The sequence below is a fragment of the Nyctibius grandis genome, chromosome 1 (genome assembly GCF_013368605.1).
Source record: "Nyctibius grandis isolate bNycGra1 chromosome 1, bNycGra1.pri, whole genome shotgun sequence".
NCBI classification, from domain to species: domain Eukaryota; kingdom Metazoa; phylum Chordata; class Aves; order Nyctibiiformes; family Nyctibiidae; genus Nyctibius; species Nyctibius grandis.
In genome coordinates, this window is record NC_090658.1 from 61,903,724 (window position 1) to 61,917,362 (window position 13,639).

A 13,639-nucleotide genomic window follows, 5' to 3' on the forward strand; every position below is an offset into this window, starting at 1 on the left:
TCTGATACTAAAACACTGAAAAAGTACGCTATGATGGTGTCTACAAGTGAAGCACACATTAAATGTGTAATGCTGCAGCTTTTACCCTTCAGTCCGTTCAAATTTCTTTTTCCAGTTTCTTGACATCATAGATGTCGAGGAAGCTGATGATGTCCCATCACAAAGGAAGGCGAGTTATTTCAAAAGATCATGTTTGCAGAAAAATTGTTTTGTTTTAAAATTCTCACAACTCAGGAGATACCCCTGAGTCATCTAAAACTTACTGTAGGGCTAGACTTTCTCATAGTTTTTGTTAGGGAAACTTTTGTGAGCATTTTTGAGAGGCCATCAATAGCTGAGGCTTATAAATGCTTTGTTTCTGGGCAAACAAATTCTTCAAGCTCAGTAGATCTGCTTGGTGTGGGCCTGAATATCGCATTTCTGAAAGAGCAATAGTTTGGTTTGGTGGGGTTCAGGTCACAGGCAAGGCAGTGCTAAAGGAGAGGCATGGAGAGATGGCAGCAAGTCCTCACCAGCTCTCCCTGGGCTTACCTGTGGTGTCTGAGAGGATGGGGCTGGCAGGCATGACTTAGGGCAGTGACAATGGAGTAGGCAGGAAGAGCTGCAGAACATCTCTGGTGGGACTACCTTTTGCTCACGCAGGGCTCTGACAGCACTGGGGTGGGGAGAGGCAGCCCCACACACGCTGGGGGTACGGTGGAGGAAGAAGGCAGCCCCACCAGTGGCCAGCGCTCCCTCCTCTGGAACATCCCGTTCCTCCTCCATGTGGGAGAGGAGGATGCAAGGGCAGAGAGGTGGCATGGGGAAGGTAGTATAGACCATGGCATAGCAGCTAAGAGAGAGAAAAAGAGTCCTGACCCAGTTCAAGCACTGGCCTGCTCGGAGATCTTAGGATATTTTACCTCACATCATGAACTCTGCTTGGAAAGCTGTAGAAGCAGAGTGATACGTGCCAACTAAACAAGAGAATTACTATAATCAAATGACACCATAAAAATAGAGAATGATTTGCTCTCATACCAAAAAAAAAATGTACTCATTTTACAAAGAAGAGGAAGCTGTGTAAACCTGAAATAATGTTAAGGAGCTGAAATTGTACTACGAGGAACAAACGACTGCATCCTCTATGTAAAATAAACAACTAATTCTAGCGCTCTGTTCCCATCCCCTATTGGAGAAACAGCAAACCTGCAAACAGAAGGGAGCCCTAATGAACAGGAAGAGCTTTATATACTACAAAAGCTGCCAGGTTTCTGCTTCCCTACAGCTGTTGCCCTGGAATCCAATCGCAGAAGAGTCTGAAGAAATTGTTGTCCAACTTTTTCATACTATCATATTCTGTCCCTTTATATATCAGACAAAGGGCTCCAGTTTCGGGGAACTCCTCGCTGATGTACAGTATGTATCTCGTCTTAAGAATTTACCAACTACCCTGGAGTCTTAAGTTTTATGTTAACATAGGTCTTTACTCACCATAAACTACAGTTTGGCAAATCTGCCTCCAGGACAAGACAAGTGTGACTGTGTTTGCTTACCAAAGTCTGTCCGGTGGTCTTTGCAGCAAAGGCACAGCGGGCAGCTTGTTTTTCACAAAACTTCATGTGCCTCTGTGCTACGGCCTCACTAAATCTTCGTGAGCAGTGCGGGCACTGACTATAGTCTGATAATGAGAAAGGAACAGCTTGTGTCACAGTTTATACACCACAGGAGAGGAATCGCCCTGCTTTACTGGAGCACTCCAGATGTAGTTCAAAACCTGGCTCCATCAGCAGGTGACCATCGTGAGTTCCCATAAGCTCCCAAAGTACAAACTTAGGGCAACTACAGAAACCTCCTCTAGAAAAGCACTTGGGATCCCAAAATACATGCTTATGATATTAACCCAGCAAACAGTAATTGCTTTCAGAAATAAATGCCTGAGGATTAATAAAAGCAGATTTTATTATCTTCATCCTATTCCCACCCCCAACATCACAACTAACATATCTGCAGAAAAAGTGATATACAGAAATTCCTCAAGTAGTCTAAACCAATGATTTCAAGGCTGCTTTTAAAGATTATCATTAAGATTGTTAGTTGTTTTCGCAAAATCCATTTCCTTTGGACATCATTGACAAAATACTGCTTAAGACGTTGTGCCCCACCAGCTGAGGCACATCCAAGAGCCAGGTTTCTGGGTGTGAAGCAGCATTGTGAATAATACACAGCAGTGCTTCCCAGTTGCTTTTGACAGTGTTATAGTCCCGATTCTGCTAAAAGCTGTTCAGCTACATTTATCACTGGTGCAGTCCTACTCATTTCAATGAATGGTTGGTGTTCGGGGTCAATGCAGTTCAGCCCTCGCACTGCCCTTGCTGTCCTCAGACCCTTCCTCCCCTTTCCAGTGCCTTTTACAAAAGCAGCCCAAGTGTTCTTATCTTATTGTTACAGATATAGCATCTTTACAAATAATTTCCCCCAGTAACAGCCCAGAAAGGTGACCCAAGCAGCCACCAAAAGCCAGCCCCAGACCAGCAGCATGGGCAAAATGGCCTGAAGACAGGAGGGGAGGACAAGACAGGGCAGATGCCTGGATTTGGGGGGCTGACAGGGGGACCTGGCACTTCAGGGGAGAACAGGGCTCTATTTGGAGGAGGAAGAGAGGGAAGGGGAATACCTCTCTCTCCTCCCCACAGTCCGTGTGCTTTCTCTCCAGTCCTGTAGTATATGGGATATACATCCTCACTAGGCCCCTCAGCACTTTCCTAAAAAGCAGTTCTCCAATTCCTTTCTCCACAGCTACCGCTGCTCTTGCACAACTTGGTTTCCTCCAAGAGGGAGAAGGAAAGGGAGGGGTCTGCTCTTAGAGTCGGTAGAGTCAGACAAGAAATAAAAGTCATTAAAGAATTCAGCAGGGGAAATTCAGAGAGGAGCTTGACCCCAGTCAAGGAAGGAAGATGTGTCCTGCTGCTTATACCACTTCGCTGTCATCTAGAAGAAGAGAAAGGCTGGAATCACGGCAGCTGGTTTTGCCATCGGTCACGAATTCCTGCTCTGGAAGTGAGCCCAGAGACCCCCCCCTTCCCCCTCCCTCCCTCCTCCTTCCTAACGCAGGCAGGACTCCAATGACACCCTTTCCAAGATTCCTCCCACGTTTCATAAATCACATATCATGAGAAATACTGGCTCTATGTGCATCTTTTTGGATCCGTAACTTCTAACACAGTGAGCTCTGTGCAGAGACCACACCTGGTATTAGTAGTAAAGCAGAGCGGTCTTTTTCTGACTTCCCCTAACTACACAGGAGAAGGGGACACTGGAAAAGCCACCATATACTGTGGTACAGCCTGTGCTATGGAAACACAGGCGTCCTGACTCTCCTCCCAAAGCACTGTCTAATAGCAGACCCCAAACTTGCTGCCTTTAAACTTAAAAGATGCAGTTAGTTTTGCTTTCTTTCCCACCACCTCTGCATTGCACTCCTACTCAATTTAAGCCAAGAAATACAGTTGAAAATTAAAGAGTACAGAGGGAATTAATGTTCACATCGTTTTGTGCCAGAGGGTGCAAAACTGAAGCCCACCTGTGGATAATAAGAGGTCACTGTGTTACCAAAGATGAGTACAAGAATATTAATAAGATAAAGTAGACCACAAACCTGGATTGAAGCTTGGTGGGGGAGGAGGTGGAAGAGGGTGGCTCTCCTTCGTAGCTTTTGTGACCTGGGCTGATTGAATAGTATTAATAAAATCCTCATGGCGCTGCCTCCAGTTAGATTTCTTCCCTGGCTGTTTCTGTGATGGCAAAAAAGGAAGACACAAATTACGTTTCCCCCTTGCAAGGGACAGAGAAAAATCTTAGAGTGAGGGTTCTTCCTTTTTGAGGGAAAGGAAAAATGTTACAAACAAAAGAAATTTGCTTTTTTTGAAAGGCATAGGAAAGCTGATTTAGCCCTTTGCCATCTGTTGACAGCACCAGAAGATGGATTAAAGAACAATGCCCTCCAACAAAACACTCTGGTCATGGCAGACCAAAGGACGCTTAAGAGGGAACAGAAAAGACACTATGACCAACGCCTTCCCTTCACAGAATCACAGAATCACAGAATCAACCAGGTTGGAAGAGACCTCAGGGATCATCAAGTCCAACCGCTGCCCCTACACCACCCTGTCAACTAGACCATGGCATTAAGTGCCATGTCCAGTCTTTTCTTAAACACATCCAGAGATGGTGACTCCACCACCTCCCTGGGCAGCCCATTCCAATGTCTAATAACCCTTTCTGTAAAGAAATTCTTCCTGATGTCCAACCTGAACCTCCCCTGGCGAAGCTTGAGGCTGTGCCCTCTTGTCCTATTGCTAGTTGCCCAGGAGAAGAGGCCAACTCCCACTTCACTACAACCTCCCTTCAGGTAGGTGTAGACTGCAATAAGGTCACCTCTGAGCCTCCTCTTCTCCAGGCTAAACAAGCCCAGCTCCCTCAGCTGTTCCTCGTAGGTCAGACCCTCCAGACCCTTCACCAGCTTGGTCGCCCTCCTCTGGACTCGCTCCAACACCTCAACATCTTTCTTGAAGTGTGGGGCCCAGAACTGGACACAGTATTCAAGATGCGGCCTCACCAGTGCCGAGTACAGAGGGACGATCACTTCCCTAGACCGGCTGGCTACACTATTCCTAATAGAGGCCAGGATGCCATTGGCCTTCTTGGCCACCTGGGCACACTGCTGGCTCATGTTTAGCCGGCTGTCGATCAGCACCCCCAGGTCTCTTTCAACCGGGCCGCTTTCTAACCACTCTTCCCCCAGCCTGTAGCACTGCCTGGGGTTGTTGTGGCCGAAGTGTAAGACCCGGCACTTGTTCTTGTTGAACCTCATGCTGTTGGTCTCAGCCCATCTATCTAACCTGTCCAAATCCCTCTGAAGGGCCTTCCTACCCTCCAGCAGATCGACACTGCCACCCAGCTTGGTGTCATCTGCAAATTTACTGAGGGTGCACTCAATCCCTACGTCTAGATCATCTATAAAGATATTGAACAGCACCGGCCCCAGAACTGAGCCCTGGGGAACACCGCTAGTGACCGGCCGCCAGTTGGACTTTGCCCCATTCACCACCACTCTCTGGGCTCGGCCATCAAGCCAGTTTTTAACCCATTTAAGAGTCCACCCATCCAAGCTCCAGGCAGCCAGTTTGTCTAGGAGGGTGCTGTGGGAGACAGTGTCGAATGCCTTACTGAAGTCTAGATAGACTACATCCACAGCCCTGCCCTCATCTACTAAGCGGGTCACTTGGTCATAGAAGGAGACCAGGTTGGTCGAGCAGGACCTGCCTTTCATGAATCCATGTTGGCTGGCCCCAATGCCCCGATTGTCCTGCATGTGCCATGTAATGGCACTCAGGATGATCTGTTCCATCACCTTGCCTGGCACCGAGGTCAGGCTGACAGGCCTATAGTTCCCTGGATCGTCCTTCCGACCCTTCTTGTAGATGGGCGTTACGTTTGCTAATTTCCAGTCAGCTGGAACTTCTCCAGTTAACCAGGACTGCTGGTAGATAATAGAGAGTGGTTTGGCAAGTTCATTTGCCAGTTCCTTCATTACTCTGGGGTGAATCCCATCCGGGCCCATAGTCTTGCGGGTGTCCAATTGGCACAGCAGGTCACTAACCGTCTCCTCCTGGATCCTGGGAGGTTCACACAGCCCCCCGTCCCTAACTTCAGGCTCTGGGGGCCGAGTCTCCTGAGGACAACCGATCTTGACATTAAAGACCGAGGCAAAGAAGGCATTGAGCACCTCTGCCTTTTCCTCGTCCCCTGACACTACACTACCCTCCTCATTCAGCAAGTGGTGGAGGCTCTCCTTGACCCTCCTTTTGCTGTTGATGTATTTGTAAAAGCTTTTTTTGTTGTCTTTGACTGTAGCAGCCAAATCGAGCTCTAATTGAGCTTTGGCCCTTCTAATCTTCTCCCTACACGACCTGGCCACGTCCCTATAGACCTCCCAAGTTACCCGACCCTTCTTCCAGAGCAAGCAGGCTCTCTTTTTTTCCTTAAGTTCTAGTCTAAGTTCCCTGTTTAACCAGGCCAGTCTTTTTCCCCGACGGCTTGCCTTCCTACAGACTGGGACAGCCTGCTCCTGAATATTTAACAATTCCCTTTTGAAGCATGTCCAGCCTTCCTGGACTCCTTTGCCCTCCAGGACCGATTCCCAAGGGACTCGGTCCACCAGCCTCTTAAACAGGCTAAAGTCAGCCCGCCGGAAATCTAAGGCAGGAGTTCTATTCTTGCCCCTCCTTACTTCCCCCACTATCAAAAACTCTAACATTTCATGGTCGCTACTCCCAAGACGGCCACCGACCCTCACATCTCCCACTAGTCCTTCTCTGTTCACAAATAACAGGTCAAGCAGGGCCCCTCCTCTAGTGGGCTCATTTACCACCTGCATGAGGAAGTTGTCCTCCACACATTCTAGGAACCTCCTAGATTGCTTCCTCTCTGCCATGTTGTATTTCCAGCAGACATCTGGCAAGTTGAAGTCGCCCACGAGTACAAGGGCCGGCGACTGGGTGGCTTCTGACAGCCGCTTGTAAAACGCCTCATCCGCCTGCTCATCCTGGTTGGGTGGTCTATAACAGACTCCCACCATAATGTCCGCCCTGCCGACCTTCCCCCTGATCTTCACCCATAAACATTCAACCTTGTCATCCTCACCATCTTCCTCAATTTCAACACAGTCCAAGCACTCCCTAACATATAGCGCTACCCCACCGCCTCTCCTGCTTCGCCTGTCCCTCTTAAAGAGCTTATAGCCATCCATAGTTGCACTCCAGTCATGAGAGTCATCCCACCACGTTTCTGTGATGGCAACCACATCATAACCTTCCTGCTGTACAGTGGCCTCTAGCTCTTCCTGTTTGTTGCCCATACTGCGTGCATTGGTGTAAACGCACTTCAGCTGGGCTAGTGGCCTTGCCCCCGACACAGGCCTGTCACCCCTAGGTTCATTTGTGGCTGCCCTGGTCTTATCCCCCTCCCCCATCGAACCTAGTTTAAAGACCTCTTGATCAGCCCTGCCAACTTCTGGGCCATAACCCTTTTCCCCTTCTGATTCAGCTGTTCCCCATCCGGCATAAGGAGACCCGGTGTCACGAAAGCCGCCCCGTGGTCAACAAACCCAAAATCCCACCTCCGGCACCAGTCTCTTAGCCACATATTAATCTGTTGTACTTTCATAGTCTTTTCCCTATTTTCACCAAATACCAAAGGAATTGAAGAGTATATCACCTGCGCACCTACCCCCTTTACCAAACACCCCAGGGCCCTGAAGTCCCTTTTGATTGCCCTGGGACTTCTCTCTTCAATCTCATCCCTACCCACCTGGAATACTAATAGTGGGTAGTAGTCAGAGGGCCTCACCAGTTGAGGAATCCTCCTGGCAACATCCCTTACGCGTGCCCCTGGGAGGCAGCAGACTTCCCTGTGAGTCGGGTCTGGCCTGCATATGGGGCCCTCCGTTCCCCTTAGCAGGGAGTCGCCTATAACAATTACTTTTCTTTTCTCCTTTTTGGAGCTGGTTGCAACCCTCTTACTTGGTTGCTTCTGTTTACGTAGCCCCGTAGAGGGTCTTTCACCTAGATTTGTATCTTCCTGACACTCAGGAAGACGCTCAGGCTCCAGCGCCTCATACCTATTCTGCAGGGAGACGTGGGGAGGGGAGGAAGGTCGGGATGGGATTCGCCTGCCACCCTGAGCAGGGACCTGCCTCCATTCCCCCCCATCCCCTAGGTCTCCTCCTGCTCCTTGTGGAGGAGGAAGAGGATTCTCCACTACCCAGGAGCATTAGGCCCGTCCGTTTTCCCCAGGACAGGCAGGGAACAGCACTGCCCGCCATCCTCTTCCTGGGATGCTCTTGCACTCCTTAACCTTTCCACCTCCTCCTTGAGCTGGGCCACCAAGGAGATCAGGTCGTCGACCTGTTCGCACCTCACACAGGTGAGGTGTCCGTTACCCTCGAGTGCCAGGGCCAGGATCTGGCACTCCCTGCAGCCTGCCACCTGCACCTCCGCATGCTTCCGCAGCAGGTCCGTTTGGGTTGCCATGTCTTTTCTGGCACCTGCAAGGGACTTAGGGCCCCGCCGAGTGGAAACCATACCTGCCTGCCCGCCTACCCTGCTCGCCGCCCTGCCTGCGAGAACTGCTGCGCAAACTGCCACACCCCTGGGGCTGTGCCCTCCCCCGCCCCGGGACACACACAGTCACTGCTGACTCACACAGTCACTGCTGACTCCCCCTCTCCCCTCTGGCCAGGGACATGTCCCTGCCCACCCAGAGGCTCTTTATCACCCGATCACAGGGGGTGGTGCTACGCCCCCTCCTCTCCTGATTCGTTACCGGGAACTTCCGGGTCCAGGTGGGTCTCGGGCTGCTGCTCCGGGCCCCCCCCCGAGCACGGAAACCGCACGGAAACCGCCCGCCCGCCACGGCCTGATCTCTCCCCGCACCAACCTCAGCCGCTGCCGCCGCCGCTGCCGCCGTTGCCGACTGCATCCTCCACTTGTTAGATTCTTCTTCTTGCTTTAAACCTTTGTGCATTTGTTTCTTTCCACAACTGATTTTTAAGGGACATTTTACAATGGCAGTCTGCATGGATACCAAATCAATAGTGATTTGGCATCTCTGGGTAAAATAATACACATGTATGCCCATGTGTATTCCCCTCCTCCCCAACAATGCATGAAAAAAACCTTATTCCTTAAGAGCTTAAGCCTCTTCCCCTCTAGCTCTGTAAATAGGTTCAATTTAAATGCATTTTTAAACCCTTGAGTTCAATAACAGTGAATCTCTGTAGCTTCATCTGTGGAAGATTTGGGGCTACTGACAGCTCTCAGGTTCAACCTGGGGCATTCATGCACCAACCATCTTGGCTTGTGCTCCCTTTCAGATTTAAGTGAAGAGGAAGATGTCAGAAACTCACATAGTCTTTAAGATACATACATGAACATTTCCTAGAAGAGCACGGACGCTCATGTGCCCAGAATAGCCATGACACCTACTGGTTTGGCTTCTGAACGGGGAAATATTCTCAAACACTAGCAGCAGAGGGAGGGGGAGGAAAGAATTTGGCACCGAGTTAAGCACATATGTGAGACTCATCCACAACATCCAGGCTTTGTCCCTGGAGGAAACAATAGCATTACTGAATGAAAGACTTCATATGGTGATAACACACACACTTGCATTTTAACTATACCTTTTGCCCGGGCTGCTGCTTCACGGTGGTGATTTCTGTTCCCTGCAGTCTCTGTTTCAAAGAGCTGAAGGGCTTGCGCTTCTTGTTGAAAACTTTCTTGCATATTGGATCGTGTCTCAGCTGGGATGCAAAGAAAAAACAATCATTTATGGGCTGAAGGCATGCTTTGTTAATGCTGCTTCCCTACCCAGGCTTTAAAATTCTATTCAGGAGCAGGGAGCTGAAGCAGTATTTATTTCAGGTGCAGTTTAGCTCCTGAAGAAGTTCAGCAAAACTTAAAAAAAGCTCTCCAAGTACAGCTGCAGTTCGACACAAATAAGAAACAGAAGCCATTTCCAGTTTGATCTGCTCAGGGACATGCTGGAGGCCAGCACAAATAACCACCAGAGAAGAACAGACTAGGTCTGTGAACAGGAACAGTTCTGCTGAACTCCCCCTGTACCACCACCACCACACTTGGTTTTCTTTTTTTCTTGGTTAAGGGGGGAACAGATTGATCCTGTTCAAGGGGCCAATATTTACATTATTGGCTCTTTGAGTTTAGATAAGTATTCCAGACCAGGGGCTCCCCTGCCGAACAGCAGCACTGTCCATCCCATCACTGGAACAGTGACAGCCCCGAACTGGAAGGGAGCAGCTGTCCGCCAGCGCACATAAGCTGACAACCCAGAAGGAAAACTAGGCATAACGCCTGCAGCTGAAAGCACATGGAAATTTTAGGGAGATAGATATCCAGTGCTGTATTTGTAGAAGAGCTATGCCTCACAGCAAAGGAGCTTTTAAGGCTCATAAGTGTCTCAGATTATAGCATCAACCTCACTCTTCTGCAAGGGGATGGGCAACCCCCTTTGTGAGGAACACTGTGAAAGTGAGGGCCAAGCTACATCCCCTCGCTTGTGCTGTGGATCACACCTATTTGAGCCCATCCTCAGCTGGTAAATTAAAGACCTCATTCCTATCTTCCTTTGCTTACTCCCCCTTTCAAGTTCTCAGTTATTCTTGATCTTCTCATTAATTTCTCTATGCCGTCCACTCTCTTCCCGTAGGAGTCAAGCAGCTGCCTGAGCAAGGTATTTGGGTTACTGCTCAGGTGGGCCAAAAAGCACCTAATCTACTACAACACACATTTCTAAATTCTCTTTTCCTTTTGAGCCTTTCTACTCGTGTGCTTCGTGTCCTTATCTTCTGTTTCTAGACATTTTTGACAGCAAACTTGAGAGAAAGATTCATCTGCAGGACCAAGAGGGCAGAGGGCAGCAGATACCTGTGCCTTGCTCCCCAAAGAGCACAGCAGTCCTGCATCAGCGGGGCACGCACAGGCATTCCAGGACTTGTATCCCATGCTAGTCACTTCCCACCTCCCTGAAAATAGATTGCTGTCTTTTCAAAGGATTTTGCTAGGTTAAACCATCATGGTCTTCATGTATCTGATCTGAGATAGATACCAAACATGGAACTACTAACATGACGTAGTTCCACCTTCGTCTCAGCACTCATAGTTACTCAGCTTCCAGTGTATTTTCCTTGTCTATTTTTTTCCACTAAATCAGTTTTTAGTTCTATTGCAGGGCTGATCTGATCTACCCCAGAGCCACAGGATCAGTAATGCAAACTGAGGAGGGGAGGGGTGCGTGCAGAGCCCCCCCTTGCAGAAAAACCCCGCAGTTGGGTTGTGCCAGGCAAACTGTGCAGCCACCCATTTAGTTTATAATCCAGGGATCAGGGAGGTCAGGGGGAATCTTTTCATTCACTTCAGCGGGCTTTGGAACAGAGCCTGGTGCCCGCATTATGCTGTCAAAGGGACTACTTATCGGATGGTTTATTAGTCTATTTTTCCCAGGAAGCCTGAAATAACAAATTCTGCCTAGAAAACTGGAACACAAAGGAAGCTTCAGGTTAGTAATTTATGTCTCACCAAGAGATAAAATGTTATTTTAAATGCAATATATAGTAAATATGTTTTTGGACAAGCAAGTAAATTAAGATAGTGCAAGACTGAGACTAAGTCACAGTATTTCTGTGCACATTCATTAATTCTCTAATCAAGTTCACTAATGGAACCAGTTATTAGACCATTTGCTCTTTTAAACTTGTGTTCAACCTGTTTCTCTACTAGCAGCCACCTCCTCCTTACCCAGTGCTCACCACCCCTTTCAGCTAAATGCATTGACATTCCCATTAAAAAAAAGTTTTGTTTTACCAGAACACCTTGTGCAAAACGTCTTCCGCAGGTTGTACAAGGAGCCAGATCTGGCCTTTGGGGAACAGCGTAAAATTCAAACCATGCAAGAGCCTCAGTTACATAGTACAGGACGGCTTGACTACAGCAGAATCAACGTCGGATTGAGCCCCTACTGAAACAGCATGTTGTTCTCAGAAAGGGACATCTGACGTGCCAGAGCTCCCTTTTGCAGAACTACCTGATTTATCTTGTTCCTATGAAGCACAAGCTCTCCTTTACAACAATGGACAGCTTTTTGTTTTCCATGACTGCTCAGGTACGTCCTTTCACAATGACATCACAGCTGGGCGAGGAGATGATGAAGAGTATTCAAGTTCCTGGCTGCCTAAATTCAGGGAGTGGGGCTGGAAAGCAAGAGTAGACGATCTGCACCCAGATTTATTCCATTTCGTTTGTAAGCCAGCAGGAGCTAGTGATGCCCAGTAATGGCTCAGGGTAAACTGCCGCTCTCCCAGAAAGCAGCAGGCAGCACACTGTGTGTCACACGATCTACATCCTTAAGACAGAACGTTTCCATGACGTGCTAACAGCGTTCCAAGATGATCTTACTTTGTACACGTCAAATTTGTGGGGATTTTTTTGTTTTTAAATCAGTAATTTTTTGAAAAAATAGGTTTTTAAGTTACATGCAAAGTAGTTTTAAGCCTTTCTGACTCCAATGGCAGACACACATTCTCATTTCAGAGCAGGGACATTACTTGTATTAAACAAAAACAGCTTTTAGGAAAACTTGAACAACAATAAAGAGCCCTTTTCATGAGACTTGTAGCCTACAGCGGGAAAGACTTCTCATTTAAGCGTTCCTTACCTGCTCTTGCTGAAACAAAAGAAATCCTTGTCTTGCTGAGCAAAAGCAGATGTGTGACTGCTTTTGTTTCTTACCTTTTTCTTCAGATTTTACCATACTCCAGGGCAGAGAGTTAAGGTTACTACAGTGTTTCATTGATTACAAGTGTAGGGGAACAAAGCAATTCTATACTTTTTGACTTTACTCTATTGCCTCTGTTTAAGTCTTTCCACTTTTGCTCCCAAGCAATATCTTTCTGTGTGTCTTGTGCTTACTCTGGACTATACTCTTCCTTTCAAGCATCTTCCTCTGCCTCCTCCATCTCTTTATTCTCTTCTCATCCCCTCAAGGTTTTCACTGATACAGTTTGGTTTTTTTTTTGAAAGGAATTTCGGTACAAGCACAGTATCACTGAATCAGCAATAAGAAGTCAGGAAAAAGGACAATTTGCCATAGAAGATTAGTTACTTTTGACATGTACCACAGCAGATGACTTAAGGACTAGGAAAGAATATGTGCGCTGTCTTTTAGTAAAAGATTTTCCTTTTCAGTAAATCACAAAATCCCATTCCACCCAAACCACTGAACAGCATCTGTTACTCACTTGTTCCATTTAACTCCTTTCCTGGTATCTGACTCATCTCAATAGAATGGTTTCTCAAACTTCCTCTTCTGCATAGCTGGTAAGAGTCATGAGGACTAGGTGGTGAGCCTTCGTTACCCGAAAGCTCACCATTCAAGTTACCATGCATCAGCAATTACATAATTAACAGTTATGACACAGGCAGAGCCTGCTTAAGCCTGTGAAACATAGGAAAATGGGTATCACCTGAATGAAAACCCTGAAACTTGTTCTAAGCTTACAGACGATTTCTACTGATTTGGTTTACACAGACTCCTGAACAATCTTAGAAAACGAAGGCTTAATCTAGATGCGAATACTGTATTGACACTTCGGTTTTCTGAGCAGTGATTGAGAGACTTGTAGACTGTTTATTCCCTTCTCCAAAACCATTTTACTTTATAAATTACAATGTATTATAAAAACTTTCTTTCAATAAAAACAAGTACTTTGAGTTGTTTCTGTACATTAAAAGGCCCCACCAGTCCTTCTGTTAGCTTGTCTCCACCTAGTATTCACAAAACTATTTAAAGAATATTTAAGATGCTTTGAATTCAGTAGCAGTCAAGACACTCTAATGATGTGCTGGTTACTGTGTTTCTTACCAGTAAAATGGTTAACTTTTCACCCAAATGCAGAAGACTGCTCAGTCTATAGTCCTGAAGACCTAAAGCTGAGGGTTTCTTATGAATACAGAAGGATTCAGCAGCACTGACTACAAAGCCTATTCATTTCATGCACCTGCATGGACTGGTCACTATCAGA

At 47.4% G+C, this 13,639-nt stretch overlaps 1 protein-coding gene across 1 annotated transcript; it reads right to left on the reverse strand.

Moving 5' to 3' along the window:
- Positions 1-381: 381 nt before the first annotated feature.
- Positions 382-11,610, reverse strand: ZC2HC1B (zinc finger C2HC-type containing 1B). The gene is made up of 6 exons (XM_068396100.1): positions 11,579-11,610; positions 11,424-11,478; positions 9,224-9,343; positions 3,638-3,773; positions 1,536-1,660; positions 382-420 (listed from the first exon to the last, which is right to left on the reverse strand). The coding sequence occupies exons 1-6, from the start codon at positions 11,608-11,610 to the stop codon at positions 382-384; spliced, it is 507 nt and encodes a 168-aa protein (XP_068252201.1).
- Positions 11,611-13,639: the final 2,029 nt, after the last annotated feature.